At 43.7% G+C, this 26,741-nt stretch overlaps 1 protein-coding gene across 1 annotated transcript in view; it reads right to left on the bottom strand.

Annotated features, from left to right (window-relative positions):
* MYO16 (myosin XVI) overlaps nt 1-26,741 on the bottom strand; it is a 437,386-nt gene that overhangs the window by 133,651 nt on the left and 276,994 nt on the right. The window contains exons 22-23 of the mRNA XM_074378522.1: nt 13,131-13,283; nt 9,049-9,249 (exon numbers count right to left, since the gene is read on the bottom strand). Of these exons, the coding sequence (XP_074234623.1) occupies nt 9,049-9,249; nt 13,131-13,283 (354 nt within the window). The remainder of the gene's footprint in view (nt 1-9,048; nt 9,250-13,130; nt 13,284-26,741) is intronic.

The raw sequence follows: 26,741 nt of genomic DNA, 5'->3' as shown, positions 1-26,741 counted from the left end.
CCCATCAGCCAGGGTGAGGAGGCTGCTGAAGGGGCCCAGAGACTGAGGCTGTGATGAACGCGGGTGCTGGGAGGTGAAGGGGTGTACCTGGGTTCCAGGGGTAGCCAGGGGAGAGGGTAGCTCATATCTGACAATCAACTGGGTTTCTGATTTTACCATAAGTTGAAAAGTGGGACAAGTATGGGAAAATCAGTTTTACTTACTCATTTACTTTTCTGGAGCAAGCTGTGAGGGAGAGTGTGTTTGGGAGGTGGCCGGGGAGTCTAGTCTAGTTCACTTCCGTGTCTGTGACAGTGAAGATGCCGCCCAGGCAGGGACGCTCAAAGGCAGACCTGAGGCATGAAGCCCACAGGGACCCAGGCTGGAGAGGCGTGGGAGTCACCTCTCACACAGGAAATGGGATCCTGACAGTATATAAACTCCTAGCAGGAGATGAAATTGTGTCCCGGGAATCACAGTTTGAATGAAGTGGAAGTAAATTCATTTATCAGTCAAGTTTGTAATCCCTTTCTCCACCGTGTTACTTACACGATGCAAAACAGGACCCCTAGAAAAGCTGGTTGGGATTAACTGCTGACAAAAATGGGAAACTTTGAGATACACTCTTGAATTCTGTATCACCTCACACTGGGTGTAAAGACTGGTTTTTAGCAAAAGAAATAAGTTCATTTTCAGCAAATGTAAACGGGTCTGATCATTTTTCATGCCTCGTTTCAGCGTCCTATTTGAAGTTTGCTGAAGAAGTCTGAATTTCCTGGGTGGTGGCAAGTTGACCACCTCTCTGTAGCATCAACAGTTACAAGCAGAGGCTTCTATGTTTTCACTTTTCTATTAAATGATTCTATCTAGTGGTTTTGCTTGCTCTCGTTCTGATTCATTCTAAGTTGATAAACACTCATCAACAAAGAACGTTACAAGAAGCACACAGCATTGCTGTGAAGACTTCTTGTCTAGATACCTTGGATCTGGATATAGACATTGCTCTGAAATGACCGTATCTGAAATTTATGAACATGCTTCATTGGTTCCTTTTTAGGGAAAAAAATACCCATCAACTGACAGTAAGATACCAACAGTCTCAGAAATCTGAAGTTCCTTATTTATAACTTTCTGTCAGCCCATGAAGATAACAGAACCAGTTAAATCTTTGAAAAACAGTAAGACTCCCTAAGTAAGAGCCTGCACTTTCTCTTCCTAATAAAACCCAGGATAAGGCAACATTTGTCAAGGCTACAAAAATTTATGCCAACGGTGAAATTAATAAAAGCAACGGAGCACGAGGAGCTTGCTGAAGTTAATTTTCCTTTTTCTAAAAGTCTGCCCAAGAGGTGAACATACACAGATGTAAATTAAGCTCTTTCTGTGTGGATCAAAATATCTTTGTCAAATAACCCTTCATAGTATCAGTCTGGCTTAGACTAGACAGATCCCATTGTTACGTCTGGGGATTCTGCCTGGAGAGAAGAAAGAGAAATAAACAGAGCCTCCCTATTGATCTGTCCCTCTCCTTTTGCTGCTGATTTAAAGGTTCGCTTTCAGAGTCTTCCTGGGCACGCTGTGTCTCCCACAAATCTCTGGGGTCAAGGCCAGCCAACAAGCTCCAGAAGGTCTTCCTGACAAGGGGCGGCACTGGGAAACTAAATGGGCCCAGATCTCCCCAGCATGCATGTTACGTAAACACGTCTGAGGGCAAAGAGGTTGGCTTTCCTCCGTGCATCACCTAGAATCCACTGCAGGGTCAATGAGATCAAGATCTCTACTCCGCAGAGGTCTGGGTACCACGATAAATCTCAACCGGTACATTTCATACTTAATTTATTCAACAATAGAAGTAGATTCTTTTCAAGGAGAAGGGAAAAAAATGCAGGTGCTTTATAGGCTGGCCACAAATCAGTCTTTTCCCCACATCACTTCCATCAGCAATGTTTCAGTAATGGGGTTCCCGTAAAGGCTGTGGGAATCAGAGACAGGAGCATAAAGCAGACCTGGGCCCACATGTCTGGGATTACAGCTCTATCCACTGGGATGCGATTCAGGGGGACAGAAAAGGAATCTCGGAGAAACACGACTAAACCCAGCCACACAGGCACACATCAACAGCACGTGTTATAAAGGGGTCACACATTTTCACTGTCATAAAATTTCATCTCAGGATGTGTATATAAACTGCAGAATGTGCTTTAATTTTCTTAGGGGAAGTAATATTGAAAGGACCTTTAAAAATCTGCAGTAAAATTCCACACACCTGTTGGCTCGATTAAAACATTAGTTGTAAAGCTAAATGGTAAGGCATGTAATTTTCTACAAAAATTCTCTTTAACTGAGGTAGAGCCACCCATCAAAAAAACAACAAAAATCTGTATCCCCAGTGGAGAGAGGAAGGCCACGTTAACACAAGGAAAACCCTGACCTAAGTGTCTTCTCTTTGAACAGCACACTTTCCATAGACAGAGACGTGTCCCGGTTTCCTGCACTCTCCCGCCACCAGAGCCTTTCAAGTGTGACAGGAAGTGAAGAAGATCTCACAATATAACTTCGGGGCTTACATATCCCCTATCATCCGCTAAAGTGATCTTAATAACATCGTGAGATTTAAAAATACATATTCTAACACATTTGTAAAACATTGCTTTATGCAATGTGAGCTCGTGTCTAAGACACAAGAATCAACAACTTTTTTTTTTTTACCTAATTATGGACATTTACCAGTAATTTAATTTGAGCGAGTCAGCTGGGCAGTTGATGAGACGACTCCTGAAATATTTTCCAGGCTTCAACACCTATGACAGACGATTTCAGACTTTTGCTGAATGCGGTGGTTTTCCTGCAGCAAGAGACCTCCGGCTGCTGCTGGCGGGAATCTGACTCCAGTGCTTGACACGGCAGCTCGAAGTAAGTGCGCCTGCCTCGGCTGCTTGCCTACACTGAGCCTTCAGAACGGGCTCACGAGGCTCAGGATTATATTCCCCTTAATTGAGACTTCATGAGTGTGCCAGCTGAGGGTCAGTGCACCCCTCAAAGTCACAGCAACGGAGCCCCAATGTGCCCCAGAACATCTCCTCTTTCTACTGCTCAGCACGGATTCTATGACCCCAGATCATAGACACTGAGAATGTCACACACACCACGGTGGAAAGAGAAAGACATCAGGGAGCTGAGGAAAATGAGACCTGGTATTGTGGCTCCCTGGCCTGGGGGTGTGGAACGGTGTACCCCCCCAAGTTCATGCTCCCTCGGAACCAGAGAAAGTGCCCTTTTTGGAAATAAGATCTTTGTGAATCTAGTTAAGGTGAGCCCATACTGCACAGGGTGGGCCCTAAACCCAATGCCTGGTACCCTTAAAGAAGAGAAGGGGACACACAGAGACCCAGGCAGAGAGGTGACCATGTGAAGACGGAGGCAGAGCCTGGGATGCTGTGTCTACAAGCCAAGGAGCGCCAACCGCTGGCAGCACCAGAGGCGAGAAGAGAGGGTTGGAACAGATTTCCCTCGGAGCCTGCAGGAGGAACCACACTGCTGACACTTGACCTCAGACCCTGGCCCCTAGAACTGTGAGAGAAAACATTCCTCTCGTTTTAAACATCCCCTGCATGGGGGACTTTGTGACGGCGGCCCCAGAGACTTGAACACAGCTGTACAGTATTTGGTGAACCACTGAACTTCACCAAGGCTGACACAGCCACGTCTCTGCAGAAAGGCGTGGTGACAATGTTTCAGAACCACTTTGTAAGTGGAAAACTGCTCTGTAAGCACCAGGCACCCTTAGTGGTGAAGGAAGAGAGGTCAGTGAAACCTGGACGAGGCCAAGAACTTGATCCTTGGCAAGATGGGCAAGATTTGGAAGGACCTTTCTTTCCAAAGGGGCATTCCAGCTGAGGAAAACCACAGGAACAAAAACAGAGATGGAGAAGTGGAGAATTCATTTTCAAATGAATCAGATGTGGTAAAAAAAAAAAAAAAATCTACAACGTTATGAGTTAAAACTCCTCTCTACTTTCCTAACCTACAGACGTTGAGCCAGTGAACCCTTGTATTGGCTTCTTGGGAATGCTGTGACAAATGACCACAAGTTGGGTGGCTCAAAACTGGAGACATGTATTCTGTGAGAGTCCCGGAGGCCAGAACTCTGACATCTGGCAGCGCTGCACCCCGGGGCACTCTAGGGGACGCTCCTTCCCGGCTTCTTCTAGCTCCTGGTGACTCTAGGAGCTGCTCGGCCTGGCTCGGCACCCCTCACACCTCTGCTTCCTTTCCTCTCAATCCCCCTCGGCCTCACTCCTACGAGGGTACTTGTTACGGTGCTGAGAGCTCAGCAGATAATCCCGGACGAGCTTCTCCTCTTGAGATCCGTGCCTTACTCACATGTGCAAAGACCCTCTCCCCAGAGAGGGTCCCATTCAGAGGTTCCAGGGACGAGCAGGGTGGGGGGACCCATTCCATTCATTATAGCACTTAAGGGTCTGGAAAGAGAAGGAGGCTGAACAACAGACACCTCATCTTAGGAAGGAGCAGAATCGTCAGCTTGATGTGCATGAATCAGCAGTCACGCGGCGGGACGCGCATCTGCCATCCCAAAGCAATCGCTTCACGCCGAAAACAATGATGGCGACAAACTACTTCCAGACAAAGACCTTACGAGCTGACACCAAAGGGGGTCAAAAACGTAAGTGGCATATATTTTGTAACTATTAATTTTGACCTACATTTTCATTAATTTAATTTTTATTACTTCAGATTGCTTTACTATCTCTTAACCCATTCCCTTTTCTCACATTAAAATTTAGAAACTTCAAAATACTATTTCCTATTAGAGTTTAGTTCAGAATCACCTTCATGAAAATTCAACTTTTCTAAGACCCGATGTCTCTTGCCAAATCATAATTCTTCTTTCCTTCAAGACTCTTAATTTTAAAAGCCAATAAAATTAGACACATTTCTGGATTTAATGCTTCTCCATCACTTAAATCACCAGAAGAAGTTTAAGAGCAATTCCTAAAACAGGTAATCCCATACGTGGTTTAAAATTCGCTAAAAACAAATAACCACAATAAAAAAACACAACTCACAGCCTTCAATGATTCAAACGCAGGCTCACTAATGAGACCCTGTTAATATTTCATGCACAGCCTCTTCCCATTTACTTTAAAATATTTCCGTAATGGAGATTGGAAGATACACCACGCTCCTAGGAGTAATGAAAAATTCAAACGTGTTTAGGGAAGGTCTTCAGCTATAATTCAAATGATGCTGCTTAAACATTTCTAAAAGGCCCTCCGAGCCTCTGCTCGGAACGAGACTCAGAGCGCGGCTGGGTCCCGCAGCTGGCGCAGGGCTGCCGGATGCGCGGCCGGCGCAGGGCCTGCTGGGTGTCAGCATCCTCGGCAGCAGGAACGGCCCTCCTGCCTGTGAGATCTAGTGCCTTTTTCCTGACAAGACAAGGAGAAGCAAGTGGTGATGAGAGGGACTCCAGCTCATCCATCCGGCCAAACCGAGGCTGTGAACAATTGCGAGCCCCCAAAGCCATCGTGATCCCCCTGGGACCAACTCTGTCACCAGGGAGCTGTTCACGTCTGCGCACCTGCTGCCCTGTGCAGACCTGTGTGCTGATTTGAGCCAACTGGCTCTTTGCTACATCTCTTGATTTATAAAAATGCAGGATGTGTTGCTTTTCTTGAAAACGCAATAGCTCGAGATTTAAGTATATGTGGCCACCCCTGATGATTAGAATGGCATACAGGTTGACGTATTGCCACAAATTACATAGTCTCTAAACTGGAACATGTGAATGAGTCCCCGGGGAGCCCTCGGGGAGCCCTCGGGCTACGGCTCATCAGTACATCGCGGTGACATGAAAGACTTCTACAAAACCACAAAGTTGACTCCAATTACGGAAAATCCTGCTTTAAAACATAAAGGTGCTGTTACAGGAAATTTCATGATCCCACAGGGCTTTAGTGACGTGGCAGCCGATCACTTGGCTTTCCCTGCTTGGCTGTATTGCTGTTAGAGCGCAGTGGAATAATCACATTCGTTCAAACTCTTTGCTGTTTTTCCTCAGATTTTCTTAAAACAATTGAGATCGAAATGTTATTAAGGGCTTATAGAATACTTTTTAAATGCAAACATAAAATAATTAATGAGCAAAATATTATTCCCAAGCAGTTATTATACCATGCAGTTTAATGCAATTAGCATCTATGAACACCTGGCACATGCCCACGATATGACAGAAACAGACCCACAAGGCGGGTCGGGTATGTACCGACGTCAGACAGCTTCCACGACACTTAGAGAAGAGTGATTTCCCCAAATCCCTGGTTATTCCATACTACAATTTTTCAAATAAGCCCTATGAATTTAGTAAATTCTTCATATAAAGAAAATATAAATTTAAAAATTTGAATATAGGACTAAAAGATTGCTATTGTCACAAACAGTTTCAAAGGCTAAATCTCTCAAATGCAAAAGACAGTTACTAACGTTCTGGGAATAGCTACTCGTTTATTCATTTAGACTTAGACTTGCACAAAATCACCCACTGCGTGCTCCGTACACCCAAGGACCACGAAGCCGTCACACAGCATCGTCCCACCAGCACTTCCTACAGAGGTGTTCCCTGTGCCGTCCAGGTGCGCCTCCTGCTGTCCCCACCCTTCCTTCTCTCCTCCTGGATGCTGTGATACTTTCCTGTGGTACATTTTATAAACCTTTTCTTTCCTACTAACGTCCTTCTCCCTCTTCTCCACGTTCTTCCTGGGTGAAATGATCCAATTAGACACATTTCCAAAAAGATGACTACGTTTTCTAAAAACAACCGAGCTCCCAGAATCAAGTCTTCTCAGCACCTTGTCGGGATTTCCCTTAAAAATCTCAAACTCGGAACATCTACAGCTGAGTATCTTTCTTTCCAAACTGCCTCATCCTCCAGGATTTTCCTCTCTTGGTGGGCATAAGACCAAGCTCACGGGCTGAGACCCCTCAGTGTCCTTTCTAGCCGGTCTCCCCTCTTGCCCTGCACATCTAGTCACTCACTCCCTGAAGCCCCTCCTCCTGGTGAATGTCTCCGCCGTGTCCCACTGCGCCTGCTCAGATGCAGCCTTTGTTTGAGTGTTTCCATAGCCCCGCATCCTTTTTCCCTGATCAACCCTATATTCCATCCTCTGTTTTCCTTAACTTCGTTCCTCGCCCTGTCTCACAACACGTGACGAGTTAACACTGGCAAGAGGACAAAGCCCTGAGTAGAACATGTGCATTTATGCATGTCTTCCCCAGAAGCGACCTTCCCGGATGTCTTCCCTCCCAATCTCTGTGGGCTCACCCGCCTACACGTGGCGGCGCGGTGGGATGTCCGGCAGCCTTCATCCTGGGCGTGTCCTGTACTGCGGACGCTGGGAAGTGGGAGCGTCACCATCTCAGACCCCTCTGCAGCTGGGGCAGGGCCGTTCTGCAGCGCCCACCCGTCTGGAACCCGCTCAAGGCTTAGAAGGTGGCCATGGTGGAGGCTGTTCCTCTGACCTGGCGAGCGTGTCATGAAGATGCCTGTCTTTCCCCAGCAATGAGGTCTGGGCCAGGCACCAACCCTTCCTTGTTGAGGGCCAGGGTGCGGGCATTGCACTGGTTTGGGCGGGGCAATGACTGAGAACCAGTACCACGAGCACCCGCTCCTGAGTCCGGCTGGAGGCTCCCTGACCAGATGTGGCCCTGACGGCCCTGCCAGCCCCGTCCTGCTGTGTGGCCCTCAGGTCAGTTCTGCAAGTTCAACTCAGTCTCCCAACAGTTCTCTTCCTGCACTGAGGCCATTCTCCGCTCGAACGGCTCTACTGCTTCTGTCCCACGACACTGAGCCCTGAGGGACGGACCGTCTGCCCGAGCCCCCATCTTCACTGGATGCCCCTCCCTGCACCCTCAGTGAGCCCAGACTCACCCTTGGAGGCCTAGGCCACACTTGACCTCCTCTAGAAAACATTTCTATACATTTTTTGGAACCAAATAAATTCTTTTTTCTTTGTGATAATAGGGAACTTCAAAAAATATTGTTAATATTTTACAAGCAAAGTATAGCATACTTATTTGTTAATTCACCTGCTCCTTAATTGCCTGTGACCTATTTGAGGACAAGGGGTATGATTTACTCATCTTTGACCCTCTATGCCCTGGGGTCGGCATACAGGCGTCTCCGTAAACACTGGTGGAAAGGAACTGAAACACTCTGAGAGGAAGACAGGGAGCAGCGACTTCACCCTCTGATGTGTTCTTTGTGCTACATGCCAACCCGGGGACAAATCTACAAATCCCAAAGTGGAAGAATTCACTTTGGACGGGAGACTAAGTGGGTGTGGGTTTTAGCATTAAAAGATGGATGTAATTTGACCTTGTGAAGACCAGGAGGACGCTTCAAGCTTGAGTGTGGGGAAGGGGGATACAGGAATACAGTGAGTGGATTAGGAAAATAACTTGAACAGAGGTTCTCTATGGGAGAGTCGTGACAGGTGAGTCTTGGAGTGAGTGGCAGGCGTCAGCCCCGGGGAGCCTGATGTGAGCCCAGGGAAGGTGACAGGTTTAGACGGGTAAGGGCTGGTCCTCATAGGTCCTGAAGAAAGAGGTGTGTTTCACAGAGCCGGCTGGGGAACAGAGAGAGACCTGAGAGTCACTTTCTTTCTCAGGTCCACCTGCTTCAGGAAACGTAATTGAATACTGAGAACTATGTTGAGGGTAGTAAACCCAGATGGCCAGCATTTGTTTGGATTTTGAAAATATCCCGCAGTTCAGAGCAGAGCTCCTGGAGTAAATCCAGGTCTCTTGCTCGTATTAAGTTGTGAATCTGGAAACATTATGAGAAGAATCACACCACGTGCTTCATCACCCACATTCTGGAGATGCTGAGTCCTTATCAGGCGAAAGGAGACAACTTAGAGAAGAAACATTCTGTGGGTTGTTCACCTAGCTTGCATTTACCAAAACTCTTAAATATCCAAAGCTCAAAGGCACGTCCTTGAGACTCCTGGTCCACGAGCACACACGATGAACAACTCAGGGCTCGTCACTTACCCGTCCTGCGTAGTGGATGACGGTGAACGCCGTGCCGTGGTCTTTGAGGGCGACATTCCCGTTCCCATCCTTCATGGGAGAGTAGACCACATTCGTGTTGGAGGATTCTAGAAGACTGTGTAGCTTTTTGGGAAGAGTTGTTTCCACTGACCAAATCATTTGACTTTCTTCATCCAATAAAGAGAGAAATCCAGAAGGCTTCTGAAAGTTAAGAAGAGAGAGTTTTTTTCCCTTCTCTTACTCAATTTGGTATTTGTGTTATTGTTCATGCACACTTATCTACAGTCCCATGATGCTCATATATACGCTCAGAAAGTGAGTTTGTCTTTACTTTCAATACACATCTATTTCTGTTCACTGTCATGTCCCCGTTACCTAGCAAACCTTTGATGTAATGTCGGCCCCCAAGAGGATTTACTGATTAGAGGAGTTAATAAATAAAAGAGTGTATTTTAATGCCATTAAAAACACTGGAGTTATTAAAATGTATATTCTCATCTTAATTAAAGAAATAAAATTTCCAACTACGGAAAAGTCATTTTTTTTCTTGTCCTATAACCCACGTGAAACACTTCATACCTGTGGTGGGACATGTAACTAATCAAAGAACAAAACGTACAATGATGTTAAGTCGTAACAAGTGTAGCAAAGTCCTACTCAGTGGGAGGGGAAGGGACCCTATGATAGTCCAATATTTACACCCAGAAAAAAGAAACTTTGAAGCAATAACTTACAAAATTTAAATTAGAAGTGTGATAGCTAATAACTGCCAAACAAGGAAACTAATATCAAACAGTAAGAAACAATTTAAAATTAATCTCATGCGAAGGAAAATGCTGCTTCAAGAACTTCCCCGCTTCTGACACTGCACCCCCTACGCAGAGCACCATTCTGCCCGTGGGCCTTTGACATCAGGCAAGTAACTGTTTACCCACCTGCTGCACTGTTCGCCTTTTCTTTCCCAGGGCCGTAGGGAAGATTTTCTATTGACAGGTCAAATCTACCTTTTAAAATGTGGTATTTTGTATTATTTATTTGCATTATTCTCCATATATCTCAATTCTTCCCATGGACTCAGTGTGCTTTTCAAAGTGTGAACCCCATAAAAACAATTCTCAGGGAGTGGAGAGATCTATCTTGCCCCCTAGAGTGATGTCAGCTTGTATTAGATCTGAGGTCACAGAACCGTCCACTACAGGCCTTTCATGATGTCATTTACTGGGTCAAGAGAAAGTCATTTCTTTGTGTCTGAACTATTCTAGGTGTTTGAAGTCTTCTGGGATCTCCTGGTCATAGTAGAGAAAATTCAGACTGTTTGTCATTGTCTGAGGGCTGCAAAAGTTGAGATCATTCTGGTGCCATCCATGGGGAAAAAAGGTTGAACCCACTGGCCTTCGAGAGGGCCTATGCCTGGTGGGGGCTCGGGCACCAGAGCGCACCCTTCTGGAGATATTTGGCAACTATGACAGCATATCTAGGCGAGGGGCTGGACAGCCGCCCTGGAAGGAGAGGGAAGAACTAAGGAGGCAGGAAACAGCAGTAAAATGCAGGGAATGCCTGCAAAACTGAGTTCACCTCCCACAGCAAATCACCCAGATTAGTAAGAGCTGGAGAGACTTCTGCCTCCAGGGTAAAAATGTTTTTTGATAAGGAAATCTGGAGAAGAAAGCCCACTGCGTGGGCCATCCCAAGATCTTCAGACTAGCCAAGGACTCCATGAAGAACTCCGAGATTTAAAAAAAAATTAAAGCATGGCTGTACAGAATGGGTGGGTAAGGGCCCTCAAAGAGAGCAATGGATTTAAGAAGTTTGCTGCGAACTGGTCTTGCCTGGCCTGTGTTAAAAATCAGAAATGCTTTATTTCAATTTACAGCAACTATCTGCTGAAGAGGAAGGAAGATGTTGATATTATAATCTCAGAAGTCATTTCTTAGTCTATTACCAGAGCACGGTGTCACAGCACACTCACACGCATCCACACGCAAACATACAGACACGCGCGCACACACACACACACACACACACACACAGTGGAGGGGGTAATGGGCTATTTAAGGTGTTGCACGTGTGTCTGTATTTTGGTGGCACTGAGAGACATCCTGTTTGGAGGTGAGAGTTTTTGCTTTACTGGGTGTTTCAGTAACTCAAAGACAAGGTCCCAATTAGTCCAAGAAAAGGAATCGATCCAAAAAGAGCTGACTTACTCCACTCCAAACGCAAGATGAGATTTCCCAAGGATGGTGGCTTGGTTACCAACAAGATATTTTTTAGAGCATGATACTTTGTATCATCTTAAAAATTCTTTGAATTTATACGTTATATTTTCTCAATATTTAGTATAAAGCCATGAAAGAGTGGGGTTATGAAATTTAGAGGCTTGGAAAACTTGCTGAAGTGTCAGAAGAAGAAGAAAATGGAGAAATGGGTTCTAAAAAAAGGATGAATGGCCTTCGATGCCTTCAGAGGAGGCTAAGTTGTCCTACTGGGTGTGGAAGGACGTCACAGACAGTTTCATCCTTCCATCAGAAGCGTCAAGGGCAGAGACAGCGACAGAATGCCCTGGACACATGGAGAGTTCGGTGAGGATCTGCATTGACCCCGCTCCTCGGAGACGTGAGACATACATGTGATCACTGGAACACAGAGACAGCCGTGCAAACACTCTGCACGCCTGTGCACAGCGGAGGGTTATGAGTTGCTAGGAAGGAAATAACCAGCCTGTTTCGTGCCGTAGAGTATACGCTTGCCTGGTGTGTAGACCTACATATTTGTAGGTGAAAAGGCTAGCTTCACCCTCTGCTTGGTACGTCTTTTCGTTTCATTTCTCCGGGTATCCAAGAGAAGCCACAGCAGTAACACCCGCTCTCATTTCCAGCCCATCCTGATGAGGGACCCACTACTGAAATACTCATTCCAAAGAAGAAATGAAAAGACAGAAATAACTCCATGCTGCTGACCGCTGTGCAGCAGCCAAGGACACGGCAGCCGGCGAGCATGAGGGGAGAGGGTGCCTGAGGGGAGTGGGTGCCCGAGGGGAGTGGGTGCCCGAGGCTTCCCACAGACAGTTAAGGGTCTATCACCCTCAGGCCACTTTTTAACCTTACATAGATTACCTATATGCTACATGTGTCAGGATGAGGGAGGGCTTTCTGGAGGAAGAGACCTTCTTCTGGAACTAAAATAAGGAATGTTGACAAGCTGGTAGCAGAAACAAGAACATTTTACAGATTAGGAAAGTGCATAAAATAAAGTAATTGTAAGTAGACATTTACAAAAATTAAGGGTAGAAAATTATATATTATGCTCCCCAATAGTTAAATGGTCTCAGTTTTAAACAACATTCAAATGTTTTAGAAATATTATTGGTAAGTCTATACAATGTCTTGTATTAGCAGACAAGTGATGGCTGATTGTATGATCGATTTTCGTTCTTATGATGACGATATTGAGGCAAAGATTCTTGCATTGTAAGGTAGAAAGGACAAAGATGCGTATAAAAACTTGCAAATGTACTGTTATATGTATATATATTTTGCCATTTTTCTATATTTTTTGTTTTGGGGGGTAATTTGATTGACTGATTGATTTTTTAATGGAGGGACTGGGGATTGAACCCAGGACCTCGTGCACGCTAAGCACTCACTCTACCACTGAGCTACACCCTCCTCCCTTTTTTTTTTCTATATTTAAACTTAAAAATTTGGAGATAAAAAAGATTGTTGAGTTTGTTTTGTGATCTTGTAAGCCTTGGTATTATTTTATAAAATAGTAGGTCTGTATGATGGGCATTTGTAACCACACCAAAAGAAGAGTTTCAGCGACATAACCGATGCTCAGTATTTTTATAACAAAATGATCTGATATTTCTTGTCATTTCAATTGATCGATAATTCTTCAAATGTCCTTTCCGAGAAAGGTCACGTGTGCCTCAATCAACATGGAAAGAGCATAAATAAGTTACAAACTGCCGAGCTGCCTATAAAGATATCCCCCAAATACAGCCCCTTGGAAGAAAATTCTTTGTCTCCAGTATATTTAAATGCACGTACCCAGGAAAGTAGCTAATTATATGATATGAATACCTGGAAAAAAAAATCCAAAACTGCAGTCTGGTTACCAGGAGCATAAGCGGTTTCCATGGTAACTCCCTCCTGTACACATTCTGTTTGCTCGTGTTGAAAAAGCACTTCATTGACATAGTGGTGCATCTTCTCATTGGTCATGTTGACACAGAGCTGTTGTGGGGAGAAAGAAAACAGTTCACAAGAGAATTCGGCACGCAGACCCCCTTTCCACGCCCCGTTTCAGAGGGCGAGATGCGGACTCGAGAACGCTCAGCGCCAGTTAGCGTCTCCCGACGCCGCCCTGAGAAGTCAAAGGAAAGGGCTCCGCTTGACGCTGCTGACTTCACACGGCCCGATTATGCAAGTGAGAGCTGGCCGCGAAAAGCAGCAGGAAGTATAACGACAACATTAACTTACAAATGCGGGGCCTAAAACATATGTGAGTTTTTTAAAAATATTTCCAAAAGGAAATGCTGTTTGGGCCCTTGCCAACAAGTGACGACAAAGCTGCCCTAACCTCAGACACCAGGGAAAGGAGGGGTGTGTTTCTTGCCTCCTCATTCCTGTTGCAAAAAAGAGCACGGGGTTCGTTTGAGAAAGGATACTGGTCTAAATATCTGACTGCAGGCACCAAGTCCTGTAGCACAAAATTTTTACATTTTCCTCTTTCCGCCAGGCGTGCCCATCGGGAAACAAATGTGCTACTCCTTAATCTTCAAGTGCTAATTTATTAACCTTAAAAATACCTTAAAATGTTAGAAAATAAAATAAAACAACCCAAGTCTAGCCAAAATGAAGTCTTGCTTTCCCTCTGGGGTGACATTCCTGTTTTTCTGCTTTTTTCGAATAATCCAAAAACCTCAAAAACGTTGTCTTGTCTCACCTCGAATTCCTCTTCTCCCCACTACTGAACTCAATAGATTTTTGCTCCCCTTGCTCCCCCAAAAATGCTTTTTGGGGGTCACCAGTGATGCCTGCATTTCTAAATCTGACGTCCAGCTCTGTGCTCACTGCCCTTGACCTCCCAGTGATGTCTGAGAGCCCGCTCCTCTGCGTTCCTTGAGTGCTGCCCCCAGTGTCTTCCAGGACGTCACACTCTCGGGGCTCCTGCCTCACTGGCCGGTCCTTGTCTGTCTCCTCTGACTCCACCCTGGAGTGGTCCAGGGCTCCGTCCAGGGCCTCCTGTCTTCTGTCCCTACACCCCCTACCTTTGTGATCTCACGGCAGTTTCACAGACCATCCTGCCTTCCCATCTGCACCCTAACCACGACGTTATATAAGGTAAAACCCCAAATCACTTAGAAACATTTAGAATTCAGTAACTCACTGAAAATAGAGATGAACAATTTATATACATCAAAGTTACTGATAAAAAGTTTGTAAAAGGACATCAGATCTCATTTGCAAAGGGAACAACATCTAAGATTATGTTTAACGTAAAATGTGCAGTATTTATATAAAGAAAATGCCAAAGCTTTTGTAAATCACACAAGACTGGAATAGTCACTGGAAAAAAGAAGACCGCCCTGGGCGCCTCCTTCCCACGCGCCCGAGTTCTCCTCCAAATCTGGTGTCATCCTAGCACCTGCTAAGTAGGAGCTCCTCTCAGACAGACATTCGATCCCCACGGGTTCTCTCCAGGACACGGAAGAGCTTCCTTTGGGCTCCAGCTTCCAACCAGCAAGTCAAGTCATCGTCTCAAAGGACCAACACCAGGACACGTTAACTCTCTGCACGGGTGGCCTGAGCCTGCCCATCAGAGGGTGGCTATTAATAAATGAAGAGTAACACACACATAGGAACAAAGATCCATCCTCTCACAGATCTAGCTACTAGGAAGGATGGAAATGTGTGCCATTCCAGGGACACGAAGCAGCCCCAGAGGGAAGAAAAGAAGAAACACATCAGAGTGCAGGGCACGAGTCAGCCCACAGGGGGAGCTTGACCTGAGATGAGCTGTCTGCTAGGAAGGTCTGTTCTTCAGTTCTTGCCGGGACCAGAATTTTGTGAGTAGGCAGAGGCAGCTCAAACATCTCCGGAAACGGGGTGATTGGAGGCTGCAGACAAGGGGCTGCCCTGATGGCAGCAGAAGTTGGGAGAGCTGGAAATGCAGAGGCTCAGCACCCGAATCTAGTCAAGTTATCTGGATGATGAACGTACATCGGTATCTCATTATTAAGGCAACAGATAGAGAATAGTCAATGCAGTAGCAATATTCCAAATAAAATATTTAAATAACTTATGGAAAATAAGATCCGATTACCACATATTGACATGCACAGAATATTCAAAATAATTCTTCACTCCAGATCAAAAAAGGTGTCCCAGCGTCACTGCCCTTGCTTCCAGTAGTTTTTCTTGCCTCTGCTTCCCCGTAAACAACGGTTTCTGCAAATCTGGTGACAAGTGACTGTCTGTAGACTGAATGAGCTTCCCTACTGCCTTCCATCACAAAGTAAGATCTAAATTAAAAATAAAATAAGAGCCATGCCACATTGCTGCTGTCTTGGAAGTCATTTTAAACCCTAAAGAACTTCGAGATTTGCAGACACTAACTACCATATAGAAAACAGATGAACGACAAGGTTCTACTGGATAGCACAGGGACGTGTGTATCCAATACCTTGTGGTAACGCACAATGAAAAAGAACATGAAAACAAGTACACGTATGTATACGCACGGCTGAAGCATCAGGCTGGACGCCAGAAACTGACACAACATTGTAAACTGACTACACTTCAATTAAAAATATAAATTAAAACAAAAACCTAAAGTACTTGAGAGAACTTGCTCAGACTTGGAATCTCTCTCTGCATCCTCTCTTCCTGCCAATGCTCCATCCGTGATCTCTGAAATTTCTTGAGTTTTCTCCCTTCTACCTGATTGGGCCAGTAGTTAACCAGAACCTTCCCTCTCTGCCCCTTGACAAGATTCCTAGATCCCATGAGATATATGCAAAGCTGGAAGGTTCTTTAAATTTAAAGCTAAATGTTTCTTAAATACACTCACATTTTGCTGATCAATTCTCTGAATGTAAAAATATCAAAACTACAGTCACTTCATTTGAGAACATACCATATAGAGCATTTAACTGTATATGCTTGGCTGTTTGGGCAAAAACAGTTTGCGTATAGATGTAGACCCATAAATCCCACACATAACAGCTGGCAAAGGAAGGGCTGGGATTCAGCATTTAAATATCATCTGAAAAATATTTCCTTCCTTGTACCTGATACAATGTAGCACAGCCATCCCCTAGAATTGTTCCATCAAAGCTAACTGGTAGCAATAGCTCAGGATCTCTGTTTGTTTTATCTGTGGTGTATAAATCTCCAGGAATGATTCTGCAAAGACAAATCACTTTCTATAAAACTGCGTAGAATCTGTCCAGAGGAGCAGCCCCCTGAGAAAGGAGTATTTATCACTATCATTTCAATCATGAACGAAAAACAAATTTCTGAAAGTAGTTGTTAGAGGAAAAAAATTTTCAATTTTTTTATTTGCTTAAAAAAATCATAATTTGAGGTGTTTCCCCACTCTAATAATGCGTAAAACTCTAATACTGTAATAATTTCTCTACTGAAGATCTTAAATGCTATAAAACGATTTCTTGATTTTGGAGTAAAATATTTACAGTAAATGTCCAGAAAATAAATGACTCCATTATGGAATGAAACCACTGGAAAAGATTCTCTTTGATGAGATGATGTACATGACTGCAATTTTTCAAACTTTTTGATGTTAATAAATGCATCGAATTATTTAAGACAACACAAATAGATCCTTTACCTCAGCAGTCTGATTTTAAAATGGCTATGGAAGGTGCAACTAACTGTTATATATTTTGGGAAATAGATTACTCAAGAAATAAATGTAGAGGCCAAGGAAAAATAGCATGATGTGTGTGACTACGTGAAACAATGCGAAATCTGACAAAGGAGCCTGAAACAAGACCGTCAGTGGCTGATTCTCTGCTGTGGAAGAAATACTCAAATTCTATGACATTTATCTTTCCCCTCATCTTGAGATTCTCTCATTGAACACACTTAGAGGTGGATGTCGCACACATATTTCATATAATTCTCTTACCATTTTGTATTCAGAATAGACCGAGGCCAGTAGTTACAAAAAGCACTTTTCGATGACAATCTGACTCAGTCCTCTTGCTCCTGACTGCTGACAGCTGACCACCTCTGTATATAAAGCCTGCTGCAGCCTGACCCAAGCATTTTAGAATAAAAACAGACATTTTAAATGGCTTTGTTTCCTAGGATTTTATTGAACCGAATGCTGCCTTTATTGAACCGAGTCACCGTTTTAGTCAGAATGAGAGATGCCGTATGTGTGTGTGGATGGAGCCACAGTAATTAGAAAGGGCTGGAAAAAGCTTTTCCAGTCTTTTTTTCCCCCAGGAAGGAAGGCCTAAAGCTGTCTACCAAATGTTCAGTAACAAAAAACTGATTTGGCCTGTGCTTCTGAATAGAGCAACTCACCTGATTGCTCTCCTGGTCAAAATAGATTCGCAGAACATCCAGTTTCCCCACTGAGCTCCCCCGTTTTCAGCCTGCACTGGGGACGGGACTTGGTGACATGGGTGATTCTTAGAACACATCGGAAATGTTTACTGTGCATCGTGTTCTTTGTATTACGGAGGGAAAAAAAGAAGCAGTTTATAAAAATCCCAAGGAGAACTCCAGCGGGATGGGTAAAACTGAGCAGCCTGTGGGGTGATGTTTGACTTGTAGCGTCTATCGGAGGGCTGCTTCCTGCAGCTGCCTGAGTACCCAGATTTCTAGCAGAGGAGAGCAGCGCTGGGGGCATACGGGGTTTGAAGTAGAATGGTTTTCAAACTCATTTTGAAGTAATGCACAAACTTTTTTTTACCAAAATAGTCTGCCTTTCCTGACTCTAAATTATTCAAATTGCTCACCAGTTAACATATAAAAGAAGTGCTAGAAATGTGAATTTCAGACCCGCCAGGAAAGGCAGCCAAGGAGATGATCGGGACACATCACCGGGGCAGACGCCCAGCTGGGGAGCCGAAAGACGCGGCCCACCCACCAAATGGGGGCCAGAATCACGAGGAGAACCTGCGTATCCTCAGTTCACGTTCACTGAGCAGCTCTGCGTGCGCACAGGTGGGGGTGCCGCAAACCACCAGAGAAAAGGAATGAAAGGCTTGTGAAGGCAGATTAGTGTAGGTGCCTACAAGTGTGCATCTGCACCAAGAACTGAGAACATCACTGACTTCGATGCAAAACAAACATCGCTTTTACTTTTTAACTCCATCCATCAGAACTGCTCTTGGGTTTCATTAAATTTCCAGGTCTTCCTCAGTGCAGACTTGAATGTGGATAAAAGGTGAGTATTCATAAGTGACAATGAAAAATTATTAAATACTGCTTAATCAGCGTGCGCCATTCTCTGATTAAAATACACACTTTGTACATGAAGTGCTGTTGCTAAGCGGTTTAATAATAAAAATTATGCACCCTTTGAAAACACTCTTTAGTAACAGAACCTTATTGCGTATCCAGATGGCCTATCATTTGTATTAATGACAAACTTAATTTCTTGAGTAAATTTTCACCAACTGTTCTCCCTTTATTTTTATTACTCAGTGAAATTTATCTGAAGCAAAAATATAATAAAGCGTGACATATGCATCCCAGAATTAAAGTGGAGATTAATTAAAGCTGACTCTAGTTGAAGGCAGAGCCCCAGGCATGAGACAGTGATTTGAAACCCTACCGAACATTGGAATTAACCAGGAGCTCTACAAAAAAGGCTGATGTCTGGGCCTGACCCCAAACCAATTAAATCAGAGTGGGGCCCGGGCACTGATGTATTCTAAAAGCTCTCTAGGTGATTATAATATGTAGACCTGGTGGAATACACTGAGATAGATGCTGGTAAATACAATCCATTTAACTGATTTCCTCATCAATTTATATGTGTGTGTGTGTGAGACATATATATCATGCAGTTATACTTTAAAGGACATTCGTTCCTGTCCAAAATGTCCATTAGACATTTGGCCCATAAGACATTTGGTCCATACCGAAAAGTCCTTGACAGTTGGTTCTGTCCAAAACCATCTGGTGTAGACCAAATATGCTCATGGACATTTTGGATAGGACTAAATTTCAAGGATTTTTGGTGTGGACTAAACGTCTTATAGAGGTTTTGGACAGGACTTAATGCTTACTAACCCATTTATATATATATATATATAAGATATAAGATATATATCTTATATATATATATAAGACAGCAGGAATGATGTCAGATTTCAGATACTCAGTATTCCTCAAGTATGTTCAGCAGAACATTAATTGTATGAGATGTCAATTACTATTGTCTAAAAAACAACAGAACTGAAGCCTACTGGAGAAACACTGAGCTAAACTAACACTTCCCTGCAAGACTTCTCAGGGCCTTGCCTTTGCCAAGTGTGCTGTGAATCTCCAACTTACTTTTTTTGAAGAACGCCAGGGGCTTAGAGATTGCTATATGTACTTTCCCCAACAAGTCAGTCATTCCTGGTTTAGGCACCTTTTCTGTAAAACGGCAGGAGTTGAGGGGCAGGGAGGGATGGTGATGAGGAAATAGTATTTCTCGGATCTGTTTCAGCTTTAACATTCTGTCATTTATGTTGCCAGCTTTGACTGTCCCATCATGGTAAAGCCTTTCTTCTCTCCATCCCTGTATGGGAAAAGTCATGCTGCCTTTCTCCCAGCACCATCTCTCAACTCAACAGTGAGAAGAGACCGCCTCGGCCAACAACCTGACGTGCTTTGTAACACAGGAGCCGGCGCTCGGTGAGCGCAGGGCGCGGTGTGGCAGGACTGCTTCCCTGGCCGAGCCCTGCACCAGAAGCCTCACCAGCAGATTCCAGGCCCGGGGCCCTGCAGGGACCCGCTTCTGCACTTGTTTGTCTGCTGGTTTTGTTTGGTTCTCACCCTTCCTACTTTGCACCCCTTTTAGTAGATTACTGTTTCTCTTTGCAATTTTAATATCAAATTCCGTGCAATAGGTTTTAAGCAAATGCAGCTGGCAGTTACTTCACAGGCACAATGACATTGTTTTCACACAGATTAAAAAAAAAAACACTTTCTCTATAACATTTCTTTCAGTGATTGTGTTACTCAGTGCAACATAGATTCATAAAATAAATCCACTGTTTTAATGAGTTTAATCCACGCCCATAATCTCCTTTAACATGAACAATCGCTATGCGGGGACCGGAGGGGTTTTCTGAAGGGCTCAGCCGACAATAAACCTATTGGCTAACTTTCTTCTGATATTCTATTTAACAATCTGCTAACATCAGATTGAAAAATGCAAATTCTACTGAAATAACCGTCCTTTTCAAATACTTGTCATTATCCAGGATTGAATGCAAAGCTTAGAGAGACACTGAAGAAGTAACAGACCCCAGAGCAGCGGCCCTAAGGTGTCAAAGAGACAGCGGCACGGAGAGCACTGCCCTGGGGCCCGAGGGGTTGGTGTCTGAACTCCCACGCGGCCCCAGACAGACTTTGGGACGTCCTGCCCCTCTTTGGGAGGGGGTGGCCGGAGGTGCCGGCCGTCATCTAAGGGAGGCTCCTGACTCACAGCGAGGGCGCGAGACACTGCAGCCACTGCTGAGGGTCGGCCGCAAACTACGCGGGCCCCAGTGCCTGGGCGGCGCCCTGGGGGCCTGCGGTGAAGGTGGGCTTCTCCCTGGGTCATTGTCATTGTAAGAACTCAATTCACTCTCTTCTAAAGTGGCCTGAAATATATTTTCCACTCCATTCATTCTGCCCTTTGCATTCTGTAACACTTCCGTTTAACCGTTCTGGTGCAGGCAGACCTCAGAGGTATTTCGGGTTTGGCTCCAGAACAGAGCAAGACAGCAGGTCACATACATTTTTTGGTTCCCCAGTGCATATGTCATGTTATGTTTACACTACACTGCAGTCTCTTAAGTGTGCAATAGCATTATGATTTAAAAAATAATGTACACACCTTAATTAAATATATTTTATTGCTAAAAATATGCTAACCATCACCTGAGCCTTCATTGAGTTAGAAGCAGTAGTATCAAAGATCACTGATCACAGATCATCGTAACAGATGCGAAAGCAATGAAAAAGTCTGAAATACTGTGAGAATTACCAAAACGCAGCACAAAGACACAAAGCGAGGAAATGCTGCTAGAAAAATGGTGCCGAGCCGACTTGCTCGATGAAGGGGTGCCCCAAACCTTCACTTTGTAAAAAGCCCACCGTCTGTGAAGCCCAATAAATCCAATGCAGTAAAGCCCAGTATGCCTTTACTTCACAAGGAAGATGAGCTGCACTCTCTTCCTTTTTTATTACAGGTTATTACAAGATATTGAATATAGCTCCCTGTGCTATACATAAGAAATTTATTTTTTTTGATCTATTTTTATATATAGTGGCTAACATTTGCAAATCTCAAGCTCCCAAGTTCATCCCTTCCTGCCCCCTTTCTCCCAGTAACCGTAAGATTGTTTACTATGTCTGTGAGTCTGCTTCTGTTTTGTAGATGAGTTCATTGGTGTCCTCTTTTTTTTTTTTTTTTTAGATTCCACATATCAGTGATATCATATGCTATGTTTCTTTCTCTTTCTGGCTTACTTCACTTAGAATGACGATCTCTAGGTCCATCCATGTTGCTGCAAATGGCATTATTTTATTCTTTTTTATGGCTGAGTAGTACTCCACTGTAGTATAAATATGCCACAACTTCTTTATCCAGTCATCTTTATTTCCTCAAAACACATTTTCAAAAGCTACTAACCTGAAAATGTCTAACCATACTTTTTAAAACATAGAATCCCATATTATTGCAAGAAGTACATTCAAATAGCATCTCACTATTTCGTTACTCTGCTTATTTTTCTGCAGAACCCTGAGCAGCACTATCCCTGGGTTCTGCTATGTAACAGAAATAAGTTTCCTCATTCAGAGTTTTCTTGAACTGTGTGACATCAACAGCTTGGTGAGTTCCTGAGAAGAGTTCAGAAAATTCAGTATCATAGAGCAGGAAATGTTTTGAGATAGAGTTAGCTATTTAATGTACACATGATTTGGGAAGCTAAATGTAAAACAATTTGAACAATGAAATATTTTTTATATTCATAGGTCAATTCATTGAGTGGCAAATAGTTCATACTGACACTTAATAGCTCTCAGAGCACATGCTATGATTAAAATTGCATGGGAACTGCCAACCTTGGGATGAAAGTAGCAACATCTTCCTCATTACGGTTTTCCTAACCCTTCTGCCATCCAGTCAGAACTGGTCCTCCTCTGCACTGCCTGCCTACTGCACCGTGATGTCCGCGTGCTGCTTAGTGCCAAGCATAGGGTCTGGAATGTGGTGCGCATACGAAATCAGGTAGTTGAATGAATGAATGACAGAGGAGCCTGATGCAAGCGAGCCAGAAAAAAATGGACCCTTTTGGGGACCAACAAAACCCTTTCCTACAGGGCAGAGGCCATAGCCTCTCAGTTTTTCCACCTGTAAAATGGAATAATCGACATCAAAGGTACATGACATGTGTTCAGCTGACAGTCATTAATATACTCTTTAATTTATCTTTGTATCATATCGAGGATAGTGATTTCACAACTAAGGATTTCATGGTATTTTTCTGAGATTGAGGTTGACAAACTGTACAATCTTATTTCATAAAACTTTCAAAGTCAAAGCATCTGGCTTTTCCCAAAATCTCTGCACACAGCCCAAGCCTGACTGAGTTATTGTTCACCAGGACTTTCCAGCAAACCTCACTCTCTAGAAAAGAATTTGTAAGCAGGGGAATATTTCAAATCCGTGAAAACTCTTCTAAAATCAGCTTAGACGAAGCCGAGCTTGAAGATAGGTCATGTATCACAATTTTATCTTGTGACAGAAGCTTTTACTTTGAACAAATGTGTTCTCTTTCCAAATTCTCTGTGTTCTTACAGCAAATTGTTGATATGCAATTTTACTAGACGCCACAGCTTCAAGAGTTTCATTATATGTAGCTGCATGTTATGTGTCTAGTGGGAAATTTGGGGGAAATTACTGAATGTTAAATCATTAGTTTCCACTACTCTGTTCTCTACGCCTTCGGCAAGGATCTGTAACATGCAGAGCTTGGCGATAGCTTTTGTGCAGCGAAGACATATTCTAGCATTTATTAAAATAATATTTATACAGCTTCAAAGTTCTCGTTTACTTTAACTAGTACAGGCACGCCTCACTTGGCGGTGTTTCGCAGCGACCGCGTTGTTACAAATCAAAGGTGTGGCGTAGCCCTGCGTCAGGCGAGCCTGTCAGTGTCATTTCCCAGCAGCACTTGCTCGCTTCATGTCTCTGTGTTGCTGTTTGGCAATATTCTGGCAATATTTCAAATTTTTTTTTATTATTATTGCGTTTGTTACGGTGCCCTGTGATCAGTGATCTTTTATGTTACTACTAAGACTTGCAGAACTCTCAGATGATGGTTGGTGTTTTCTAGCAATAAAGGATTGATAATTAAGGTAGATATATTGTTTTTTAGACATAATGACACTGCACACTTCACAGACTAGAGGATGGTGTAAACACAACATTGCACTGGGAAAGCAAAACAACGCATGTGACTAGCTTTATTACCGTATTCCCTTTGCTGCTGTGGTCTGAAACCGAACCTGCGATACCTCTGAGGTGCACCTGTACGTTATGGACAATTTTAAACGTATTCAACAGTGAAGAGACTAACGTAATAAACCCCATCTGCCATCAGCCGACTCCAACAATTATCAACAGTTACTATCTCCTAGCCAATTCTGCTTTATCCATTTCCATATTGCCCTCAAAATCAGACTCATCGGAAGCAATTCTCAGGCGTTGTGTCATTTAATTGGCAAGTATTTTAGTATAATTCCCTAAACTAGAAGGACTTCAAAAACACAGCCACGTGACCTTTATCACACACAGTTTCTGTGAAGGATGATTTCTTAATTTTGTCAAATATCTAGATTTCATATGACATTAATTAACTCATAGCTGCTTATACTTAAGTAGCCAGGATCCAGACAATGTCCACATTTTAATTGATTTATGTCGCTTAGATCTCTTTTAATCTACATATCACCTCCTTTTACATTCTTATCTCTGCATTTTATACTTTGAAGAAATCAGATCCCCTGTCCCATTTCACTTCTCAGGGCCTGGGCTTTGCAGAGGGCATCCTCATGGTTCAGTTTCTCATGTTCCTCTGTCCTCTGTTTCTGTTAATTAGTAGTTGTATCAAGATGTTTCACTGTATCCAGGGTCTCTCCTTTCTCCTCCTTATTTTCTTCCTTCCTTCCTTCTTTCTTTTCTTTCTTCCTTGGCAAGAACTCCTGATCTGTATCTTGTCTGTGTGGTCTCCCGTCTCGAACGGCAGCAGGGATCGACACTCATTGCACAGGCTCACTACTTCCGCGCAGCTGTGAACCTGAATGCTCTAATTCTGTCATTCATTGTTCGTCCATTTGCAGTGGGGCCACCTCAAGTCATATTTATAAATTGGAGACGGTCAGGATCTTTACCGTCTCCAAGCCTTTCTAAGAATGCGGTACATCTTTCCATTCCCTCACTTAGGCTGTTACTGATCTTGACCATGTAAATGTTTTCTTCTTTTCCACTATGTCTTCTAACAAACTATTCAAAAAATATATAAAAGTCATTGGTTTTATATGCTGATTTGCAACTTGCTACTTTATCAAGGTCTCTCATGGTTTGTAGTTACGTTTTCATTCGTTCTTTTCAGCTTTCTAAATATTAACCCCTGGAACTAAAAATATTTTTGCCTCTCCCTTAGACGTGGTGCCCCGAACTGCTCTCTCTTTTCTAACACCACTGGCAGCACAATGTGTAAGGTGACTTTTGTCTTGGTTGTCACCTTTCTGATTACCAAGCGTCGCAACCTTCGGACTCACTGGCTGTGAAACATGGAAGAGTTGACTGGAGAGGCTTATTTTTCAGGGCATCAGAGGATGTTTTTGTAGCGCTAGATCCATAAGGGAGATGAGAGTTCATGAAATGTAGGTGTCACATAACAGAGTGAGTTGATAATAATGTAATGATCTAATTAATTATGGTGGTGGCGTCACAGCCTCCTGAAATGCTCTTTGGACCCAGACTATTTAGTGAGCCCCTCTCCACTGCAGCATCAAAGTACTGTTGAGTTTTATATATTACACTTTTCAATCTAAAAACCTGTCTTCTTTACAATATATAAAATAGTTCTGAATAGAGATTATTTACTGAAAGTCAAGGAAAACAGGGCGAGCAGTTCCTATCAGCTGAAACAAATTCTCATGTAAAGTCTCACACGCGTCCATCTAATGCTTTAGAGCTGCCTGAGGACACTGAGGTGGGGACGCGGCTGTCTTGGAGTGACTCTTAGTGTCTCCCCAGATTGTCCCTGTTCCAAATATTTGTCAGATTTCTTATGGGTGACCAACTGTCCAGAAATACATACATTTATTCCTGAGCAAGAAGGAAAAACTAGCAAATCCACTAGGGAGATTCTGTCCTTAAGAGTTTACTCTTTAAGATTCAGTTGAAACACAGTCATTACACTTGTATGAGACACAAAACTCTGCACCAGACACCACTGCGGCCCCAGAGGAGCTGACCCCCCGGCCGACAGCTGGTGGGGCAACGTGCCCAACGGAGAACAGAGCAGATGCTCATAAAGGCACCAAGATTTTTCTGGGTTTGGTTCTGGATACAATGTCAGTCTGTTAAACATTCTGTTGCAAATTGTCAATGGGATCAAAAATGAGGACGTTCACACTCTATTAGCACCTCAAGAATCTAGAATGTATCATTCAAACCAATGGCCTTTCAAAAGTTCATAGGCAAATTTAGGAATTCGCTAAATCCACTGCAAGATAAGATTTAGCTTCACCCTACACACAAAAATCATTTTATTCTTCTAAACGGCTCCTTGGTCCTGCCACGCACAATAATCAAGCAAACCCGCCAAGAAAACTAAAGGCACATCTTTAAAAATGTTTACTCTTTTCATAATTTAAGTCTAAAAACTGGTCTTGAGCTTTTACCCATAAGTATCTAAAATTAGCTTCTGGTATTTAGCAGAGACTTGTTCTTTAGATTTGAGGGGGAAAAATGCCATTCCCTGCTATATAAAAATCCCAGGCTATGAGTATATTCTAAAATACGTAATTAAAATATCTAACGGCATGAAAGAATAATACGGGACACGTGTAACTGTAGTAAAGTGAGTAAGTGTTCATAAGAAGAGAACATAAATGTTCTGCCCACTTCAGCTGCCGCCCAGGCCTGCAGGTGCTCGTGTCTGGGTGCGGAGGAGGATGGGAGCCCGGCCCCTCGCAGAGGCCTGGACAAGACACCGTTCCACCTGTGGCTTCTGCATGTCACTCACCAGGAGCTGGAGAAACCGGGAGTCTCATTAGAGACACGAGAGTCCGCATGTTTTCTAAGGCAAAGACGTGGGGAATCGATGTGACCACCAGGCAACACGCAGACACTCGCACCGAGGAACCCATCCCTAGAGGTGGCCTGCGAGCCGCGTTTACTCTCGGACCTCCTACTGGTCGCCCTTTTAACTGCTC

Source organism: Camelus bactrianus, chromosome 14, assembly GCF_048773025.1.
Source record: "Camelus bactrianus isolate YW-2024 breed Bactrian camel chromosome 14, ASM4877302v1, whole genome shotgun sequence".
NCBI lineage: Eukaryota > Metazoa > Chordata > Mammalia > Artiodactyla > Camelidae > Camelus > Camelus bactrianus.
The sequence above is the reverse complement of the archived record's forward strand: the minus strand, read 5'-3'. Positions and strand labels throughout refer to the sequence as shown.